The following is a 19,458-nucleotide window of genomic DNA, read 5'->3' as shown; positions in this document are numbered from 1 at the left end:
CCTCCACTTTGACCGTCCACCCTCTCTCTCCCTCCCCACCAAAACCATAAAAAGATTTTTTTGAGAGACACCCTTTCCGAATAACATACCCTGCTCCCATTCTCGTCCCCTCTACTCTGATTTCGCTCCTTCTCCTCTCTGTCTCTTGCTCTTTGCATCTAATTCTATGCCACTGTGATCTGTACGTTCGAATATCCCCGCGTTCTCATCAGTCTATTACCCGATTCTCGCCGATTCCTTTGCCTAGGGTTCTTCTGCATCTCCTTAAGGTGTGTTTTATTCTCTTTACTCCTAAATGGAGCCGAATAATGTCTCCTTCTTCGTTCTCCGTTTCAGGGTATCTCAAATTTTCACTTTTTTCTTTATAAAAAAAATTACTTATCGGTTCCTTAAAAGAAAGTTTTTATTTTTCTGCGCTTGCATATTTCCGCAGACATACCCTTCTCTGTCTGTACGTCGTACGTCCTGTCTGTGTTCAGTCCATATCTGGGTGTTTCGCCGTGATTTACCTTGGAGCTGGTGCTAATTGAGTAAAAAACGTTTCATTTTCGTTTTATCTGCTCAGTTTCATCAGGTTATATGGGTTGATGATTGATAAGTTCGTCTTTTCGAACTCGTTCGTTTATGGAATCCAAGCATGTTAGTGTTAGAGGGATAGTATTAATCACAAGGTCGTTATTCGTTAATGTATCTCCGCAGATTAATTGGCGAATCTTTTTGGCATACACGGAAAGCTGGTAGGCCATGGAGCCAAATGGGCATAAGAGACCAGAAAGGGGGAAGGAACATTTCGGGCGAGTAAATGGTGGTGATGTGTTAACAACACTTGAGGATGATCTTGATCCATGGACTGCATGGGCTTATAAGCCTCGTACCATCTCACTGTTACTTATTGGTGCATGTTTCATGATGTGAGTTATCTGATTGTCAGTATAATCCCTTTCAGGGCGATTATCTTCTGTGTTATTAATCCTTTTTGCTTTTATTGGATTATCTGTCTCTTTAGTTGGGCAAGTGGAGCTCTTGATCCTGAGAGCACTACATCTGATGATCTGGTCACATCTGTCAAAAGGTGTTTCTCTTCAGTGTATTCTATGTTTCAAGCTCTGTTTGTCATGGATTCAGCAAGTGACATTTACTGTACAATGTATTGCTAGGGGAGTGTGGGCTATGATTGCAGTCTTTCTTGCCTACTGCTTGCTCCAGGCCCCTTCAACGTGAGTTCCCATATTGTAAATGCTCTTCTTTTCAGTTTGTCTTTTTGATAATCTTCTCTTCTCTCTATTGCTTCGTACTGTTTGTCTTTGTTATAATTCTTATGTGTTGTTATGAGGTTCTTCTTTGCTTCTAAGCAGGGTTCTTATTCGGCCACATCCTGCAATTTGGCGCTTAGTTCATGGAATGGCTGTTATTTACCTGGTCACACTTACATTTTTGCTCTTTCAGGTTCGGTATCTCTTTTCTTTCAGCACCATTGTCTGTGCTGATCCTTGTATTTTCATGAAATATTCATATATCTATGGTAAGTGAACAATCAGTAATAGCTGTGCTGTGGACTTGTCTATCCCAGAAACGTGATGATGCCAGGCAATTCATGAAGTTTCTCCACCATGACCTTGGAATCGGTAATACTTTCTGAATCCAAATCTATATATCCCAATAGAGCTAGCAACTGATGTTTTCATGACTGACTATTCCTATTGAGTTTTCTCATATTGCAGAACTTCCTGAAAGATCATATGGTGCTGATTGCCGCATTTATGTGCCTGATCATCCAACAAACAGGTTTAAGAATCTCTATGTATGGTATCTTCTTAACAACTTTTTTTTCCCTTCTGTATTTTGAATTTTTGGGTTCACGTTTTACCTTGGGCTTTTCATGTTGTGCTTAACCATGTTATCATCTGAAGACTTTGATTTGGTTAAATTTTCCAGGATACAGTTTTTGATGAGTTTGTGTTGGCTCATATCTTTGGATGGTGGGGAAAAGCTATTCTGATACGTAATCAGCCTCTTCTCTGGGTACTTTCGATTGGATTTGAGCTATTGGAGGTTAGCCTCTTGTCTCCATGTTCTAATTTTTCTGTGTTTCAAATTTGGTGAATAGGCTCTCATGCCAGGTTGGTGACTGATTTAGTATCCATATTCCCCAGTTCACCTTTCGGCACATGTTACCAAATTTCAACGAGTGCTGGTGGGACAGTATTGTTCTTGATATTTTGATATGCAATTGGTTTGGTATGGTTCTTAAGCCACATTTTCCTCTGTCTCCCTCCCCCTATTTGTGGTTGTGAGGCATTCTATGTATAACGAACTGTTTATATTATTTGGGTTTGTAGGGATCTGGGCAGGAATTAGATATATAGTTGGAGCTACCAACATGTACCCAAAAACACCCAAGTTTGGATGATATATTGGTAGTATAACATGTAAAATATACTCATCATGAATTCAAACAAAGTGTAGGTGGTCCGATGAATTTTCGAATTATAAAAAAAATATATACCAAGAAACAAAAAAGATTAAATCCAACAAGGTAGTTTAGGAAGGGGAGAAAGTGGGTTGAGAGGTCATTTTCTCTGAAGACCATGGAGGATGGCCAAGTGCTTCTGTATTCAGTATGTTCCCTTCAAAGCTGTTGTTTGGCTAAAATTAATGATATTCTACTTACACCCTCCTTTTTGGCTGGTTACTTACTGATATGGAAATTTTATCTGCTCAGAATTCCGTAAATGCCCGGGAGCCAAAAATACCTTATCCATGGTTGGTCAGGAATGCATACTGTACGTTATTTTGATGGAAAAACATATGAGTGGGTTGGTATAAGCCGTCAACCTAATATCATGGGCAAAGTACGCTTGCTGAACATTGTAGATATAGAATCTCAGTCCTGATCATTCTAAGATTTGTTAAATTCGAGCTGACTCGTAGTAAGCATACAATTATCTGATTTTTTTTCCAGGTCAAACGGACACTAGGGCAGTTCACACCAGCCCACTGGGACAAAGATGAGTGGCATCCGCTGCAGGGCCCTTGGCGTTTTGTTCAAGTTCTCAGTCTTTGCATTGTCTTTTTGACGGTGGAGCTTAACACATTCTTTCTTAAGTTTTGCCTTTGGATTCCCCCTGGAAACCCAGTGATTATCTATAGGCTGATATTATGGTGGCTGATTGCAATACCAACAATCCGGGAATATAATTCATATCTCCAAGACCGGTATGGTCTCTCTCTCTCTCTCTCTAACATATCGAAGTTGCTTTTCCTTCTTACATGCGTTCTGTGGGTTTTGGAAGGAGCCTCTTATTTATCACTTCCTTTTGTCAGGAAACCTGTGAAGAAGGTTGGAGCTTTCTGTTGGCTGTCACTGGCAATATGCATAGTAGAACTTCTCATCTGCATCAAATTTGGACATGGTAGGAAAGTGGTATCTGTTGTTTTCCATATAGAAAGTCCATTGCATAGTGAGGAGCTCATGTTTTTTTTTTAAAATGGCAGGATTGTACCCAAAACAGATGCCTGTAACGTTGGTGACCTTTTGGGCATGTGTTGGAGTTGGACTTGTGGCATTTCTGATTGTTTGGTCGTGGAATATTCACACGACTCTCGACAGAAAGCGACGTTGATTTCCCATTTTCATTCTTGGTTTGGGGTGCGAGCGATCTTTGGTTTTATTTTAAACCAAGTATATAACGAACTAGTTGATTTTCTCCGAACGTGTAAATGCAATTTTCTCTAGGGGTAGCGATTTTTTTTTCCCGTTGCATCTTCAGATTTCGATCAATTCTTTTAGTCTCCCGCCATTGTATTGTCGATCTATCTGCCCAAAATTTTTTCTGTCGAATTTTATAAAACGTTCCCTCTTGTTTGTTTGCGTGTTGGTGGTACCTAAGCTTATACCGAATGATTTCGGTATCTATTGTGTGTATATATATATATATATATTAATCTACCGACGAAAAACTCAAGCGACCAAAATGAATGAAAGAGAGAGAGAGAGATGGCCTTACTGATATGATATGGGTAAGTAGCTGATCATTTCTCCACGCACATTACACGCGACGAGCACGCGTGGGGAGACTGCTGGGCCCAGTAAGTTGGCTTGACGAACGAAAGCTAACAATCCAACATAAACACTGGGCTCATACCGAGAGCCGAAAAGTTCATACCCGACCGTCCACGTGTAAACTTTGTTTTAGTTTCACATCCAAGATGCTAATGCTCAAATGGACGGCGTCTCTCCGTTGCAATAGATAGAAAAACTCTTTTTTAGAACTCGGATAGAATTACAAGATCAAATATAAAAAACAGAGGCATAGGAAATGTAAGATACAAGTAGAGGGGGAAGCTGTAAAAGGGAGCGCGTGAGGAGCACGCCACAAGACGCAAATTTGGATTCTTCAAAGATGATCCAATAACTTGAGAAGAATTGCCTGCCACACGCAACACATCAGTAAAGGAGAGAAACATCCAAAGATGACAAAGAATTCACTTATCACTTACAGGGCAACACTTATGTGATCTCATTCCATGGTGAAGCTCAAAGGCTGATATCAGAAGATTTGCAGGACGATATTCAACTGTCTGAGCCTGCCCCCTGTTGTCTGCATAGCAGATTAGTTCCCGTTGTAGGAGGTGCTCAAATGCCTGTGGTCAAGACCCGCACCCCTCACATGTCAGAAATTCCATTGTCAAAACCTGAAGAATTTGAAGGCAGTTCAGGAGAGCTAGGCACTCCACACATACCCGTAGGCAGACTGTTCGCGCATAGTAATCCGAAGTTTGGAAAGAATCATGTATAGCCTTGTACTCTGGTGAAGATATAATGCAATCCAAAATCCTTTCCAAGTGTTAATTGGATTTACCCCGGTGTAATGAATGGTGCTTAACATATTTCCTAAATTACCTTTCATGACTGAGTTGAAATTGTATGAGCTTTGCTCCTTAGCTTCTAATCTCTTCATGCATACCAGAATATAGAGTTCCAGCACCGAACAATCTGCTCATCAAAGTTACAGTTTTCTGACGAATTTGAACAGTGTAACCTTGATAACATCGGCTGCTCGGAGAAACGAATTCCTGAAACAACGTTGAGTGAATCAGAATAAATCTGATTGTGCATATACCTCTGACAGCTTCCAACTTCGTCTGCCTTTGCATAATTGAAAGTGCACTTTTGAAATTCTCAAGGGAGAGCAAGCCGGAATTCAGATCCATCGAAGAAACGGCACTGAACCTAGGATCAACAACAGATATTCTCAACAGAGAGAAGATAGAGGCATTAACAAAATACAACTCGCTCTGGCAGAGGAAAAACTTACAGAAGCTTCAGCAAGCTGTTGACAGTAGAATTGGCATTAAAAAATGTCTCCAGTATATCTTTAAATCTTGCATCTGCAGTTATTTTCTGCACAAAATGCAGTTTTCTTAATCTACTGTAATATAGCAGTCCTTTTGAACAGGACATCGCGATTTATAAAATGCTAGACTTGTTTTAGTACTGATTGGGTACAGAAATGATACTTTAATCCTCTCATTGAATTGAGTAACATATTCATTGGAAAAGCTTGAGTCCGTGTGCAGAGACAGCAGATGTACCAATAAGCTGCAAAGAGAGTTACATTAATAAAACGAATTCGTATGAGGAAAAAGTTTGCTGTTTGTTTAGAACTTATCGAAGTGCCCCAGGGACTAGTAGAACAAGTTACCTGTCAAGTTCTTCCTTAGATGGAGGAAGAAACAAAAGCTTTCTGTTAGAAAAGCGAGATCTCACCCTTTTCTCCAGAAGTTGGTCGGCATCCTGTGTTGAACATTTGCACATATTGAAGAATTTGGACCGCAATAACGTTCACAACTACCACAAGTCATTTATAGTCATATGTGAACAATAGGAAGGACTAAGAAACAAATGTAAAACACCTTTCGCATGCATTTGCATTCTGATATAACTAAAGAGAAAGAAAAAGGAGTCTCCAATTGCATACCAGGCGAGAACTTATACCGACAACAACCGCTTGTGATGTTACAGATTGCATAGCATCCAACAAGCTGTAAAGCAATCGCTGCTTACCCTATGAATAACCAGATCACAAAATCAGTAGTTGAAGGAAAAAAAAGCAAAGGTATCCACTTCTTTGCTCATAAACGATTGATGCGTTCATAAACAACATTGCCAATGCCATCCCATCCATGTCCATGGGGCAGCCTTTTCATGTCAAATGATGAAAATAGTATACCATGTAAAAAGTGAGAAACTATAGAATGAAGAAGACAAAAGAATTCTTACCTGTGCAAACATGTCGAATTCATCAAGCACAAAAATGATAGTCTTATGTGCTAGACCACATTCCCTGAATACAAGGTGTCAGCATCGAGTTGAATATCAACTCAAGACAGTGAAAAGGTTCTACATGTTGGGTTTAATATACTAACCGCAGCATAGCTATCATGAACTGTAAATTCTCATCAAATGACGCCTGAAAAAACACATCCCATAATTATCCCAACTGAAACATCGGCCCGAGAATGAAAACGCATTACCAACACATAAGGCACGAATGATACTGTGCTGTACCATTTTTGAGAATAGCAAGTGGTGCTCCGTACATAACTGTCTGGCAATTTCCTGAATGGTCAATGAATTAATAAAAGAGCTGCTTGTAAGAAATAATATCATCCATACTAAGGACAGACGATATACCCTGGCTGTGGGGATGAAGCAACATAGGTTTGGAACAGGTTTAATCAACCTCAGACACTAGATTGAACTTGTGCTAAATCTTTCAAGCAAATCGTCGATATATCATAAACTTTGTTAGAAATTCTAAATGCTCACTCAGGTAGTAGAGGGTAAAGTAGTCAAGGGATCATACCTTGAATGCACAATTGTCATCACTATGCAAGAGTCCATTCAATCTGATCTGCAACATGTAAGCACATAGAAATAAGATGGAAAATGTTATTGTCACTATCATACTACGGATTTAGGAACCAAATATATGCGGGAGTCTACTCAAATCAGCCATACCACGGACACTGAATCAGGAAATTCTTGTAATAAATCACCTACAACGAGATCAAATACCTGATACCGGTATAAGTTAAAAAAAAAGACACATCGAACTCAAAGAAATGAAAGCACGGGAGCCGAGTAAGTAGAACACGAATTAAAGGAAAAAGAAAGAAAAAAAAGCAACATACAGCAGCTTTTCCAGAACCGCGAGGACCCAGAAGCAAGATGGTGTTGTTACATCCCTCTGAGACCGAGCTCGATATTATAAACTTCAACTTGCTGAGAATTCGAATCGACGAAAAAAAGGCAAAAGGAATTAATACGTGACGACAAATCCCACGAGGAGAACCAGGCGGAGTTCAACTAATCGAACCTATAGTTGCCGTCCGGTGAACCTGAAAGAGATCTGAAGACAAAACTAGGATTGCAGAGTCTGCCACGAATCAGATTTAGGGATTTCACCGCCGGCTCCTCCTTTTCCATCGGAACCGCCGCTTCCTGGATTGGGAGTGGCGGGAAAATGTCGGAAGGAAGAGCCTTTATGGTGTCTATTATGGGCCTTGATGGGCTTTCATGGGTCTGAAGCACAGATCGGGCCGGCGCGCACATCAGATAACGTTCATTTTATATGTTAAAAATGTGCAGAGAAATATCAGAGGGGGAACACGAGCTGAGCCATTCGTTCGCTGACGCTGTCGTGTCGGGTGATCTTGTGCTCTAGAAACATAGCCTCCGCAAGACAAAAGTTTCGACCTTTTGGGTTCTCGTATCGAGAAGTGAGAGAGGAGGGGGATGGGCTGCACGAACACGGGTTCCGCTCTGATCCACCATTTCCACTTGACAAGTCGCACTTTAGAACATCTGAGTTCGGCAAGAATCCGGCCGAACGCCGTAAATTTCGGGCGCTCGAGGCGGGGAGCTGGGTTGCGATTCTATACGACGCGAAGTAGGAACAGAGGTTTTGGCAGGCCGGTCCATCTCGCAGCTATGGATGATGATTCCAGGGATTCACCACCGGAAACGAGCACTGCACCTACCGGTGGAGGTGGTGCAGTTAGCTCTGTTGTACAAGACAGACCCGGTAATAGCTACGTCTCCGTATGCATCGAATTCAATCAAATTTCTGTTTTTTCTGCTTTTGATAGCTGCGATAAGTTTAGGGGTTTCATCTATCAAGTTTTTTTTTGTTGGTAGAATCATCTATCAAGTTTGTTCGCCGTTCTTCGATGATCGTTTTAACGATAGAAATGTCAAGTGTGGAGGGTTCAAATGGTGATGGGTTTGTACGATGAAATACACAGGTGTGGCAGATGCATCTACTGAGGAGCCATTTGAAAACTTTGAGCAAGATGATCGAGCAAGCTCGCTGTATGGGTTTCTGTATCCCAGTAAGGAGGAGCTCCCTGATGACAAAGAAATGAGTATATTCGACCATCTTGAGGAGCTCCGGCAGAGGATATTCGTGTCGGTTTTGGCCGTGGGAGCTGCAATCTTGGGATGCTTTGCGTTCTCAAAAGAACTAATTCTGTTTCTTGAAGCTCCTGTTAAAGCTCAAGGTGTCCGATTTTTACAGCTGGCTCCCGGAGAGTTTTTCTTCACGACTTTGAAGGTTGGTTTAACTGGAAGTAGATGAATGGTTCTAATGCTTGTCCATGCACTTTTACTGGTTGAACGAACTAGAACGATGATTTATTTGTTGCTTGAACTGCAGGTCTCGGGTTATTGTGGACTTCTGCTGGGGAGCCCAGTCATTCTGTATGAGATCATAGCTTTTGTCCTTCCAGGCCTGACGCGAGCTGAGAGGAGATTTCTGGGGCCAATTGTATTTGGTTCCTCGGTGTTGTTTTATGCAGGGATTATGTTTTCCTACTGGGTTTTAACCCCTGCAGCCTTGAATTTCTTTGTGAGCTATGCAGAAGGGGTCGTAGAATCTCTGTGGTCTATCGACCAATACTTTGAGTTTGTACTAGTGCTGATGTTCAGCACCGGCCTGTCTTTCCAGGTAATTATCCTTCCTTTCTACTGGGTACAGAATTTTCCAACAATTCTTAGTCTTTTGAAACATCTGTTTCTCCATCATCACATGGATTTTGGGGGTAATCTTGTCATGATTTAAATTGCCATTAGCTACTCCTGGCGTTTGAACGGTCTCTCATGAGTTACTTAATGAAGCTTGTGGTCCACTCACTTCCATTAATGAAAGCCAAGAATCCTGCTATTGCTATGTGTAGTGCCTCAAGGTAGGTTTTTGCCGGGAAAGAGAGAGAATGGTCCTTGCTTTTCTTAGTGGGTCTCCCTTCTTGTTTTTGCTTACAGGTTCCAGTAATTCAGTTGCTCCTGGGACAAGTGGGCCTAGTAACAGGAGACCAGATGCTGTCAATTTGGAGATATGTGGTGGTGGGTGCGGTTGTTGCTGCCGCCATACTCACTCCATCAACAGACCCTCTCACGCAGGTACTCCTAGCAACCCCACTTCTCGGACTCTACTTAGGTGGCGCATGGATGGTCAAGCTCACTGGTCGGTGAGGAAACTGCTAGCTCCAAGTCCTTATGTAGATCGTGAACAATGGTCATTATGATTGTAGAGTATTCACGTTGTATTCCAGTGACCATAAGAAAAGCTCATATTCTCTAAAGGAATTTAATGTTTCCCTGAAAGGAATTGGTGGAGCTTGGGCATTCTGGCATTGTCATTTGATTTGGATTCCAAAACAATTTGGACCAGAAACAGCCCTGCTTCGCATGTTCTGCTGATGCACAAGAAACAGCCTTGCTTCACTGACATGGAGTTCAAAATGCATCCAGTTCAGATGTTCTTTCAGAGCGCTCAAGAAACGTATGCAGTGACTCTTCGAGAGCACTTAAGAAAACATAAAGACAGACCTGAACCTACCTACTTGTTAGATCAATAACGATAGTGAGTAGAACTGACACCTTCTTATATCCCAATCCAAAGGCTAATACCTTGCAGATGTGCCCAGAAGGCTAAATTTGCTGAAAGAGGGGGGCTCCTACATTATGCTGCAATCCACTTCCCCTTGCAATATTTGAATGCGCTACTAATCCATATATTAGAAGGGATGTAGCCTATCAGAAGAACTCCCCCCATCTCTTGCTTCTGTTCTTGGTGTGTTGGTGAAATAAATAATGCAGATAAGAGGATCATGAGATGAGACCATCGTGTTTTGTTTGGCGAATAGACAAAAATGAAACGAATGAGGCCCCACAAAAAGAGACAAGAAGCGCAATCTTATCATCAGTGAAGCTGGTGAGCAATTGTGAATCTTGTCTGCCACAGATCTTTGTATGTAAAAGCTTTATTTCGTGGGTAAGAGTCCAAAGGCCTCCACTTTGGTAGTTGCACACGTGGCAATATCCCTTCAATTTCCAAAGCAGCGGCGCGTGAGATCACGTGCCACCGAGTCTTCGGGCCGCCCTTTTCTACCGCCGTCTCTGTTGAGGCGTGAAGAGTGTCATATAATTATGTCGACCCTTACCTCCCGTCCCCATGCGCATCCCAGCCTCCTCCTCTCTCCCATGTCTATCCTCCGCCGCCTCCCCCTCCCCCCCCATCTCCGAGTGCGATTCCCTTCCAAGAGACGCGTCGTCTCCGCTGCCGCCGTTCGTCAGGACACCAACGTCTGGACGCCGGCCCCTCTCTCCGTCGTAGAACCTGCCGCCGAATCGCTCTTCCACATCACTGTCGATGTCTCTGACGCCCCCGATCTCGTTGCGTCCTACATACGACCCGGTCAGTATCTGCAGCTCCGCGTCCCCGATGTCGAGAAACCCTCTTTTCTGGCAATAGCCTCTCCGCCTTCCCTCGCCGCGGCTCGTGGTGCTTTTGAGTTCCTCGTGAAGAGCATCGCCGGATCCACCGCCGAGATTCTATGCGGCTTGGACAAAGGGGAGACGGTGGAGCTCAGTCCTGTCATGGGCAACGGTTTTGACATCGACTGGATCGACCCTCCTCACCAATACCCCACGGTTTTGATTTTCGCCACTGGATCTGGCATCAGGTGACGCCTTTAAGTGTTTCGTTCTCTTAATTCCCTGTAGAAGAAATAGTTGCAGAGATTGTTTCCCATCCTTTCAATTTAAAGTATGGTATAGTACTCTCATGGGAGCATCCTCATTAGGTACAGTGGTTTGACACTTGCTTTATTTATAGGACCATTCATTGAACATGCTGAAACTACTTAAATTTGAAAGTAAGGTTTATGAGATGGTATGAACTGAAGTTGTTCTGCCTCTTTGTCAGGATCGGATTCCATATCTATTTTCATTTCATTTTCTCCCCTTTCTTGTTTCCATTTTGCATGGAGAGGTTTGGTAGTAGTACTATTAACTAGCTAAAGTTATGTTAAGTTTTTGTGCTTTGTAGGCGTTTGCGAGATTAGGTTGAGTTTATAAGAATGGTTGATATTTGATAGGAATGTAATGTTATGCCCCTTTGATCATTTAACTGGCTTCAGTTATCAGTTCCTCTTGGATTGCGATTTTCATGCGTATCTTGTTATTACTTGCAGTCCAATTCGTTCCCTAATTGAGTCAGGATTTGGTGCCGAAAGAAGATCTGATGTAAGACTCTATTATGGGGCTAGAAACCTTAAAAGAATGGCTTACCAGGTTTGATCCTCTTTCAGTTGTTTTGTAACATGCCACATGATTAATCACAAACTTGCTCCATTGTTCTTATAAATATAATTGGACTCTTGTACCTTTTGGAGAGTGGGGATTGAGTTTAGATGGTGGGCAGAGTTCTCTAACGTTGCCTTATTAGATTTTTTTTTTTTTAAATTGCTTTTTGTTAGTGTGAGTAAAATATCTATGTAGTACATCGATTTGTAGGATAGGTTTAAAGACTGGGAATCATGCGGTATGAAAGTTGTGCCGGTATTATCACAGCCAGAAGATGGATGGGCAGGAGAAACCGGCTACGTTCAGGTGAGCAAGGCCTGCATTTAGAACCACCACCTGTACCTTGAGGTTGATTAAATTGTATATCATATCATATCTTTGTTTTGATTGTTTTCTGTAGGCTGCGTTTGCAAGGGCCAAACAACTTTCTAGTCCTCAAGCCACTGGAGTGGTGCTCTGTGGACAGAGACAAATGACAGAGGTATGTCTGAAGGAATTCAATCCCATTTGTGTCTTATGTTTGAAGAAATGGTTAGGTAAGCCAGCTGTCTGTTTGGTAAGGTTGTGTTGTGGGGATCTTGTTGTCTATGGCCTTTGGATGTGAAGCTCGACATTAGGCAAATAGCGTAGTTACTACAGAACATCAGGATTAGCTTCTCCCGAGGATATCTGACTGGGGAAGCGTGAGATGGTGTTCAGTATCTTCAGTTGTACATTTAGTTAGTTAAACAACAACGGCAATCATTTCCTTTTGTGGTAATTAATTTTGTGCTTGAATGCAGACTCTTAATTTTTATTTGTGCAAACGTGGTGGTGGAATTTGTGTTTTGCAGGAGATAACATCGATTCTTGTGGCAGACGGAGTTTCAAGCGACAAGATACTCAAAAACTTCTGATATATTTGCACATTGTTGTATGATTTTGGCGAGAAGTGGCTGTTGTACTGCCATGATGATCAATTCTTTTGCTACTAAGGGCCCGACAATAATTATAAAAAAACACGCATCGTTGTACGTTTTAGAGAAGAATGTTGAATCATTACACACTCGGACACTGTTAAAGCCAGCCACCGTCTTGCATGTAATATAATAGTTCGATAGAAGCTTGACGTCTTAGTTACTGCAGCATAATTCCTACAAATTAACTCGCACTTAGCTATTAGTTTATGATTAATGTAAATCAAACAAGTTGTTCAAATGAATTTGACAAGAATGCATGCCACACCCAATCTTTGATAGTTCAACCGGTGAAACGGAGTGCAAAATATCTGTTCCATCCCGAGTTCAAACCTCAAATTTGAAGAAAGAGCGTATAATCCAAATCGAATTCAAATCTCAAGTTTGAAGAGGAAGCGTATAATCCAAAGCACATGGTTAGACTTGATAACGCATGTCACGTCATGAGCTAACATCAATAAGAAAAGGGACCCATCAATTCAATTTCTAACACCAAGTCATCAAGTTGAGGAACAAACACTAAAAGGATTGAACCACCTCTATTCACAGTGATTATTTTGATAATCAAACATCATCTGTTTCTGCTTTCCCCGTTCAATTTCCAGACTGATCTGGGGTCGTGATGCTCTAATTTACCATTTGGTATTTGTCTTCTTCTACCATGCGCTTCGCCCTCGTACACTTACTCAGATGCTGAGTCAAAACTATGGTGGCGATGCCTTCTCCTTCTGACCTGTCCGTCTTCAGTTGAAGACTCTGATGCAATGGACTCTGCCCCCACAATGCTTTCACGCACCATTACTATTTCTACCTCTCCCATTATCCTCACACCCTCTAGTTGTCTGAATCACTGGAGGCTGAATGTTGTTTGTATCTGTGGCGTTTTACAACCCTTTTTCTCACATCCGCTTCGTTATCATCACTTCCACAATCAGAATCCCTGGAATCTTACCTAGACCAGTGCCGCCTATGCCATCTGTGGGGCTGCTTCTTCCTTCCACGTTCTTTACCAGATCCACTTTCATACTCAAACTTGAGGACCTTCTCTTCTGTCTCCTGGACTTCTTCTCTTTCTCCCGCCCACTGTCATCTGAATCAGAGTGGGCATGCTTCCAGTGAAACCAAAATCACTGTCTAAGCTGATTCAGAATTAGGCTTTCGCTTCTGTTTTGCAGCCTTTGACTTCTTTTCTTTTGGTTTAGCATCAGCTTTAGCCTTGACTGCAGCCTCTAGCTTCTGCTCCCATTTCAAAGGAGATTCTTCCTTCTCCTGAATTCTCTTTTTTTCTCCTCCGCCAACTGGATAAGCAGCTCAATATCTGTATTTCGGTACGAGGATAACACATAGGACCTCTCATAAATAGAAGAAAAAACAATGTCAGTTCTTCTATCACCAGTCATCAACAGCCCATATCAAGTTCTTAGTTCTTACAGCACAAACCTAGAAAGCACAAGAAAGTTACTGCAGAATTCAGAAAACCATACCCGATACAAAGAATCACAATGCCCTTTCAACTTCATATAAGATGATACCATATGCAGATGAGCCAGCTGAACAAGATCACGAAATCTGAGGCTTCTGAGTTTGAAAGGAACAATCAAGGGCTAATTCAGCCTTGAAAGAAAATCAAGACTCTCCTAAGGCTAAAAGAACTACTCTGAATCAAACTTCTTACCTTATGCGAGTGAGAGGTCTGTATTATCCGGAAGAGCAAAAGACTAACGCCTGGAAAGAAGAGCACAGGTCTGCAAGAAGAGATTCAGAAAAATTCCCAATTCCCCTTTTGGAGGGCACACTCAGAAGCCAAAATTACGACCGAATGGCTTCCAAAATCGAAGCTTTAGAGACGTTTGCTGCAGTACTGACTCATAAGCAAAATTAAGAAACCCATCCATAAACAGAAGCGAGCAAATATCAACGGCTCAACTCGATCATATCTTAACTGTAACCAGCCTGTGGATTCAGAGAGCGAACTCACCTCCGTTGAGAAGACGAAGGCTAGGCTTGTCTTTTTCGTTGTCGTCGCTTCCAGAAGGATCCAAGGAGCGTCCCGTTTCTCAACGGTTCACGCGCGCGCACGAAGAAAAGAAGAAAAGAAGGGGAAAAACAGAAAGAAACGAGTCCAATCTCGAACTGTGTGCCGTTTTGTGAGTTGGAGCCGACACACCGTCCCGTCTCGTCCCGCAGACCCGTTAGTCAATAAAAAGAGAAGAATCGCAGGAAGACTCGCATAGAAATCAAATTGGAGTCGATTTGATCGATACAAAGGAACGGATCATCCACCATGGCCGCATCTTCTTCATCATCATCGATAACTAATCTGTTGCTCGCCATTCACGAGAAGAAGGCGACCACAGTCGACCTCTACCGTCCTCTCCGTAACTACGTCGCTTTCACCTACTCCGAGCGCGAGGCTCAGCTTCTAGAAGACGACCTCGAGACTCTGAATCAGCTCCGCTCCGACATCGAGCGCGTGCAGGATCCCTCGCCGGCGGCTCGCCGTGACCTTCTCATCTCTTATTATAAAGCTCTATGTCTGGTGGAGACACGATTTCCCATCTCCCCCGAGAAACATCACGTCAACACCGTTTCCTTCATCTGGTACGATGCCTTTAAGCCCAAGCAGAAGGCCACACAGCAGAACATTCATCTCGAGAAGGCCGCTGTTCTGTTCAATCTCGGAGCTATATACAGTCAGATCGGACTGAGCTACGACCGCACCACCATCGATGGACGCCGCCAGGCTTCCCACGCGTTCATCGCAGCCGCTGGTACCTTTGCGTTTTTGAGGGACAATGAGTCCACAAAAGCGTCGATTGGTCAGAGCACCTCTGTCGACGTGTCCGTGGAATGCGTGGGTATGCTGGAACGGCTGATGTTGGCGCAGGCCCAGGAATGCGTCTTTGAGAATACCATCGCCAAAGGGAGCACCCCTGGTGTTTGTGCTAAAATTTCTAGGCAGGTTGGTGTTTTGATCATGGGTTTTCCCTTTTTTTCCCTCCATGCCTTGCTTGCAGATCTTGCAATTTGAGTGCATTTATGGACTGATGATATTAGGAATAGATTTTGTACATCCTGCAGACACGGGGCTCGATCATGAGCTGTTTGAAAGCTAGTTTTCTAACCAAATGGCTTAGTTTAGGTTATGTGTTTTGCTGAACTTTGAGGAATAACTGAGGTTGCTGCTCTTGTTTGTGTGCTACCAGGTTGGGTTATACTATGAGGAAGCTTTGGCTGCATTATATGCTTCCCCACTGAAGGATCATTTCGAGAAGGGTTGGATATCTCATGTGCAGCTCAAAGCAGCTCTCTTTCATGGGGAAGCTTGTTATAGGTATGGACTGGAGTTGCATGAAAAAGAAGAAATTTCGGAAGAAATTGCACGGCTGAGGAGCAGTATCAGTCGTTTGGCAGAAGCGAAGAAATCTTCAAAAGGTGCTCCTGCACAGCTTCAAGAAGCCATCAACAAGCTAGAGGCCAGCATTAATTGTAATTTGGATAGGGCTGTCAAGGAAAATGACAGGGTTTACCTGATGAGAGTACCTTCTCCTAGTTCTTTGTCTCCACTTCCCGCTTTTTCCATGGTTAAGCCGATGGACATGAGCGACATATTGGATGCTAGCAAGGAGAAAATGTTCACGAATCTTGTTCCAGACAGCAGTGCAAAAGCTCTCTCCAGATACACTGAGATGGTTGATGACGTAATTAGGACACAGACTGAGAGATTGCAACAAGCTAGTGACCTAACTCGAGTAAGGCTCAAGGAGATGGATCTTCCAGATTCTATTCTTGCACTGGATGGACACCTATCTCTCCGTGTTGATCTTAAAGATGACGTGGAAGCTGTTCAGATTAGTGGAGGTCCTACTGGCTTGGAAGCCGAACTGCAACAGCTTAGAGATTTGAGAAGGGTAAACCATGAGCTGTTGATCCATACTGAAGAGCTTTTGCAGAAAGAATGCACAGAAGACGCCCAGTTCAGAAGCCAATTTGGGACTCGGTGGACTAGGCCTCAATCTAGCACGCTGACAAAGAACTTGCAGGATAGGTTAAATCGGTTTGCAGCCAATATAAAGCAAGCTGCAGAAAGTGATGTGAAGATTGAGCGGTCCGTGAGAGATAATTCTGCACTCATGTCAATTCTTGATCATCGACCGGTTGGTACTTTTTATTAATTTTATATGCTACTATTTTTTTCTGATGAGGCTTAAACTGCTGTTTGATGTCTCTCTGTTTTGGTGTGATCCTTATGTTGTATCTTTGTTATTTACTACTTTCAGATTGAGTCTGCCCTTCCAAATCTGGCCAGGCCAATAATGTCTCTAGATGCAACAGAAGATACTACTGTGGGAACTCTGAAGCAGAGTCTGGTATTTTCTGTCTTCTCTGAAAAGTTGCATATATGCTTTTCAAAGAGACTTGTGTTAAACATATCCCAATTCGACCCATTAAGATAGTCGAACTGAAGTTTTGTTTAGTTGTTATTCGTGTCATGAGAAAGGAATTGGACAGTACTTTGATTGAGATAAAACATTTTCACGTTTTTCCTGCCCTTTTGTGCAGAGGCAGCTGGAAAATCTTGGTGCTCAACGTGCAGGTCTGGAAGACATGCTCAAAGAGATGAAGAGAAAGGTAAAATCCTTCTTTTGATTGTTCATCATTCTCTATCTTGTATATTGCCCAATTCCGGTGCTATGATCCATCTTCAAAGACATGGCTATAGGCTTATATGCTATACTTATATATTAGGATGACATACTACCAAAGCTGATGACATCCACCAGATCCTACGAAGATCTGTTCCGGAAGGAGATATCAAAGTATGATCACATCTGCGAAGAAATTTCCCAAAACATCGAAACACAAGAACAACTGTTGATGCAAATTCAGGTCTATCAATTATGGTTATCCTTGTATTGGTATTTTTTTTTTTGGGTACAGCGTTTATCCTTATTGAGAATCCAAAGAATGAACAATTATGATGTTAAGGAACATGCAAGGGGATTCAATGTGTTTGCTGCTAATTGGGATTGAAATCATCATGTTTATCTGTTGCTGAAATACACCGAGTGCGTTGTAACCTGTTTGGCTTATTTTATACAGTCCCAAAATGAAGAATTCTCTGCTATTTTCAATCTCGAAGACTATAAAGGTAAGTGGCTTCTATCTAGCATGGCTGAAGCGTTCTTGACTTAGCTGATGGATCGAAATGCTTGCTGTAGTGTTGAGTCTGTTGGTTGATGTGTAGACCGCCCATAGAACTTTCTGGTTTCCAATTTCGGAAAAAGGCATTGTTTTTGCTTCTGTGCGAGTTCCTTCGAGTCACTCATTTTTTACCCTGTTGCCCCCTTCTCCAGCTTCCAGAGAGAAATGTTACAAGCAGATTCAAGCTGCTATAGACAAGTATCGCGAGATCAAGGAGAACATTAATGAGGGCTTGAAATTTTATGTGACTCTCCAGGTAAGTTGTCTTCCCTAAACCTTCATCACTCTGTTTGTTAGTCTCAGAGTTACTGTCTTAACTGGCTAGTCCTAGTGGCATGATATTGATTCATTTTTTGTCCTGACATTCTATTGGGACATCAAAAGCTGTCGAGCAATCTGAAATGTGTCTTTGTTACTGTCAACAGGATGCAATCACGAATGTGAAACAGCAATGCAGCGATTTTGTGATGACAAGGAGCATCCAATGCCGGGAAATGATGGGAGATGTGCAGAGACAGATGGCTGGTCTCAGTTTTCAGGATCAGAGGAGCAGCAGTTCCTACCCACCTGTGCATCATCCTCCTTCTGGTTCACCAACTCCACCAGAAAATCAGAACCCTTCTCATCATCACCCACAACCCCCATACTATAGGCCACCTGAGCAACCTTCAAGGCCGGGATATGGCAACCCCGTCTATGGTGGCCCTCAGATACGGCCTCCTTACCACACACCGAATGGGCAGGCTCCTCCATACCCTCCACCTCCTAATGCCCAGCAGCAGCCATACCCAGGGTGGCAAGGCTCATACTACAATCCCCAAGTGCAGCAGCCAGGTTCAGGTTCGTTTCCACAACCTCCTTATACTGTCCAGAGCCCATACCCACCACCTCACCAAGGCGGTTACTACAGGCAGTGAGTCATGTCTTGCGAGTAATAAACTGTGGCTATGAACTTGTTGGTGTTGATAGATTGTTTGATTGTCTTTTGTGGGAGTGCCCGTTATTGAGGAAGGTCTTGTTGAAATTTGAGATATGAACGGGTAATAACTCTTTTTAAAAGCACAGATGGTGTCTTTTGATGGTATTATACACGCTGGGGAAGTTGCATGTGTCATAAAATTAAAAGTATGAGAATAAGCCTTCTTTCCTTTTTCTTTTTTTAAGTTCCCCTGATGAATCAATGGAATCTCTGTGTAAAAGAGTGATCTTAAGAGATTGTTGTGTCACACGATTAGATGGGGAGATGAGGAGATGAGTAGATGAGGAGATGGTAACGGAGAGTGAGAAGGGCAAAGATCAGATCATGATGGGTTTGCGATGTTGAGGGTTAAGGATGAAAAGTCAAGTATCTGCCCAGGCTTTCTGATTTGAGGGTCTTGTTATTGATTTTGCTAAAGTTACAGGATTTCAGCGAACTCTGGTCTGATTATACTTCAAGTTTATCCGTGAAAATAGCCCAGGCTGACAAGTTTTTACATTTTTTGGGTTTCGTACAATTATCTTTGATGGTGTTATGAAGATATATATATGCATACATTCTGCTACAGGGGCTGTTGCACCCTCTCTGCTTATGTGTTGACTGTCTTTTTTTTATAACAAAAATTGAAGAATGTCCCAGAAGAAAAGGAGTGTCCTTTGCGTTTTTGT

At 42.5% G+C, this 19,458-nt stretch overlaps 6 protein-coding genes across 12 annotated transcripts; 4 read left to right on the top strand and 2 right to left on the bottom strand.

Annotated features, from left to right (window-relative positions):
• On the top strand, window positions 1–3,871 carry LOC104805051 (CDP-diacylglycerol--serine O-phosphatidyltransferase 1). Of its 4 annotated transcripts, XM_010529460.2 has the most exons (15): window positions 1–269; window positions 434–530; window positions 700–911; window positions 1,007–1,072; window positions 1,158–1,217; window positions 1,356–1,446; window positions 1,571–1,625; window positions 1,722–1,801; window positions 1,936–2,052; window positions 2,154–2,238; window positions 2,340–2,351; window positions 2,773–2,852; window positions 2,963–3,216; window positions 3,325–3,413; window positions 3,496–3,871. In XM_010529460.2, exons 3-15 carry the CDS (start codon window positions 745–747, stop codon window positions 3,621–3,623), a joined length of 1,284 nt encoding a protein of 427 aa, XP_010527762.1. In that variant the 5' UTR covers window positions 1–269; window positions 434–530; window positions 700–744; the 3' UTR covers window positions 3,624–3,871. The 4 variants fall into 4 exon arrangements, with proteins under 4 accessions (XP_010527762.1, XP_010527763.1, XP_010527760.1 ...); XM_010529458.2 differs by lacking the exon at window positions 434–530 and having other exon boundaries at window positions 2–269; XM_010529459.1 differs by lacking the exons at window positions 1–269; window positions 434–530 and adding an exon at window positions 551–574.
• Window positions 3,872–4,127: 256 nt separating this feature from the next.
• On the bottom strand, window positions 4,128–7,527 carry LOC104805050 (origin of replication complex subunit 4). 4 transcript variants are annotated; one of them, XM_010529456.2, is made up of 16 exons: window positions 7,383–7,527; window positions 7,198–7,288; window positions 7,025–7,081; window positions 6,870–6,917; window positions 6,572–6,622; window positions 6,430–6,473; window positions 6,284–6,347; window positions 5,982–6,068; window positions 5,706–5,797; window positions 5,596–5,602; window positions 5,319–5,404; window positions 5,124–5,233; window positions 4,904–4,996; window positions 4,744–4,808; window positions 4,501–4,644; window positions 4,128–4,430 (listed from the first exon to the last, which is right to left on the bottom strand). In XM_010529456.2, the coding sequence occupies exons 1-16, from the start codon at window positions 7,490–7,492 to the stop codon at window positions 4,398–4,400; spliced, it is 1,182 nt and encodes a 393-aa protein (XP_010527758.1). In that variant the 5' UTR covers window positions 7,493–7,527; the 3' UTR covers window positions 4,128–4,397. The 4 variants fall into 4 exon arrangements, with proteins under 4 accessions (XP_010527758.1, XP_010527756.1, XP_010527757.1 ...); XM_010529454.2 differs by having other exon boundaries at window positions 5,521–5,602; window positions 7,383–7,525; XM_010529455.2 differs by lacking the exon at window positions 7,025–7,081 and having other exon boundaries at window positions 5,521–5,602; window positions 7,383–7,524.
• Window positions 7,528–7,660: 133 nt separating this feature from the next.
• Window positions 7,661–9,679, top strand: LOC104805049 (sec-independent protein translocase protein TATC, chloroplastic). The gene is made up of 4 exons (XM_010529453.2): window positions 7,661–8,090; window positions 8,311–8,618; window positions 8,721–9,011; window positions 9,326–9,679. The coding sequence occupies exons 1-4, from the start codon at window positions 7,802–7,804 to the stop codon at window positions 9,533–9,535; spliced, it is 1,098 nt and encodes a 365-aa protein (XP_010527755.1). The 5' UTR covers window positions 7,661–7,801; the 3' UTR covers window positions 9,536–9,679.
• Window positions 9,680–10,308: 629 nt separating this feature from the next.
• On the top strand, window positions 10,309–12,715 carry LOC104805048 (fruit protein pKIWI502). The gene is made up of 5 exons (XM_010529452.2): window positions 10,309–11,028; window positions 11,539–11,638; window positions 11,861–11,956; window positions 12,051–12,131; window positions 12,484–12,715. Exons 1-5 carry the CDS (start codon window positions 10,493–10,495, stop codon window positions 12,544–12,546), a joined length of 876 nt encoding a protein of 291 aa, XP_010527754.1. The 5' UTR covers window positions 10,309–10,492; the 3' UTR covers window positions 12,547–12,715.
• A 247-nt stretch (window positions 12,716–12,962) lies between these two features.
• Window positions 12,963–13,917, bottom strand: LOC104805936 (the record flags this gene model as incomplete). The annotated part of the gene is given in 2 exon segments (XM_019201576.1): window positions 12,963–13,732; window positions 13,734–13,917. Coding segments are annotated over 2 exon segments (411 nt in total), but the record flags the coding sequence as incomplete, so codon positions are not given.
• Window positions 13,918–14,813: 896 nt separating this feature from the next.
• On the top strand, window positions 14,814–18,959 carry LOC104805047 (ALG-2 interacting protein X). Its single transcript, XM_010529450.2, has 8 exons — window positions 14,814–15,568; window positions 15,813–16,763; window positions 16,887–16,976; window positions 17,170–17,238; window positions 17,356–17,496; window positions 17,710–17,758; window positions 17,964–18,067; window positions 18,237–18,959. Exons 1-8 carry the CDS (start codon window positions 14,891–14,893, stop codon window positions 18,726–18,728), a joined length of 2,574 nt encoding a protein of 857 aa, XP_010527752.1. The 5' UTR covers window positions 14,814–14,890; the 3' UTR covers window positions 18,729–18,959.
• Window positions 18,960–19,458: the final 499 nt, after the last annotated feature.

This window comes from Tarenaya hassleriana, unplaced genomic scaffold, assembly GCF_000463585.1.
Source record: "Tarenaya hassleriana unplaced genomic scaffold, ASM46358v1 Cleome11, whole genome shotgun sequence".
Lineage (NCBI taxonomy): Eukaryota > Viridiplantae > Streptophyta > Magnoliopsida > Brassicales > Cleomaceae > Tarenaya > Tarenaya hassleriana.
Note: the sequence above shows the minus strand (reverse complement) of the source record. Positions and strands in the feature narration are given on the sequence as shown.

Bases quoted from the DNA above. Each gene is read 5' to 3' on its own strand.
- LOC104805048 (XM_010529452.2), top strand. From the start codon at position 10,493: ATGTCGACCCTTACCTCCCGTCCCCATGCGCATCCCAGCCTCCTCCTC. The intron at 11,639-11,860 runs GTTTGATCCTCT...ATCGATTTGTAG, and splicing joins TTAAAAGAATGGCTTACCAG to GATAGGTTTAAAGACTGGGA. The intron at 12,132-12,483 runs GTATGTCTGAAG...TGTGTTTTGCAG, and splicing joins GACAGAGACAAATGACAGAG to GAGATAACATCGATTCTTGT.
- LOC104805049 (XM_010529453.2), top strand. From the start codon at position 7,802: ATGGGCTGCACGAACACGGGTTCCGCTCTGATCCACCATTTCCACTTG. The intron at 8,091-8,310 runs GTAATAGCTACG...TGAAATACACAG, and splicing joins TGTTGTACAAGACAGACCCG to GTGTGGCAGATGCATCTACT. The intron at 9,012-9,325 runs GTAATTATCCTT...TTTTGCTTACAG, and splicing joins GCACCGGCCTGTCTTTCCAG to GTTCCAGTAATTCAGTTGCT.
- LOC104805047 (XM_010529450.2), top strand. From the start codon at position 14,891: ATGGCCGCATCTTCTTCATCATCATCGATAACTAATCTGTTGCTCGCC. The intron at 17,497-17,709 runs GTCTATCAATTA...TATTTTATACAG, and splicing joins AACTGTTGATGCAAATTCAG to TCCCAAAATGAAGAATTCTC. The intron at 17,759-17,963 runs GTAAGTGGCTTC...CCCCTTCTCCAG, and splicing joins CAATCTCGAAGACTATAAAG to CTTCCAGAGAGAAATGTTAC.
- LOC104805050 (XM_010529454.2), bottom strand. From the start codon at position 7,492: ATGGAAAAGGAGGAGCCGGCGGTGAAATCCCTAAATCTGATTCGTGGC. The intron at 6,474-6,571 runs GTACAGCACAGT...GTGTTTTTTCAG, and splicing joins ACTTGCTATTCTCAAAAATG to GCGTCATTTGATGAGAATTT. The intron at 4,645-4,743 runs GTATGTGTGGAG...TCTTGACCACAG, and splicing joins CGCGAACAGTCTGCCTACGG to GCATTTGAGCACCTCCTACA.
- LOC104805051 (XM_010529460.2), top strand. From the start codon at position 745: ATGGAGCCAAATGGGCATAAGAGACCAGAAAGGGGGAAGGAACATTTC. The intron at 1,073-1,157 runs GTGTTTCTCTTC...ATGTATTGCTAG, and splicing joins CTGGTCACATCTGTCAAAAG to GGGAGTGTGGGCTATGATTG. The intron at 1,447-1,570 runs GTTCGGTATCTC...TGTCTATCCCAG, and splicing joins TTACATTTTTGCTCTTTCAG to AAACGTGATGATGCCAGGCA.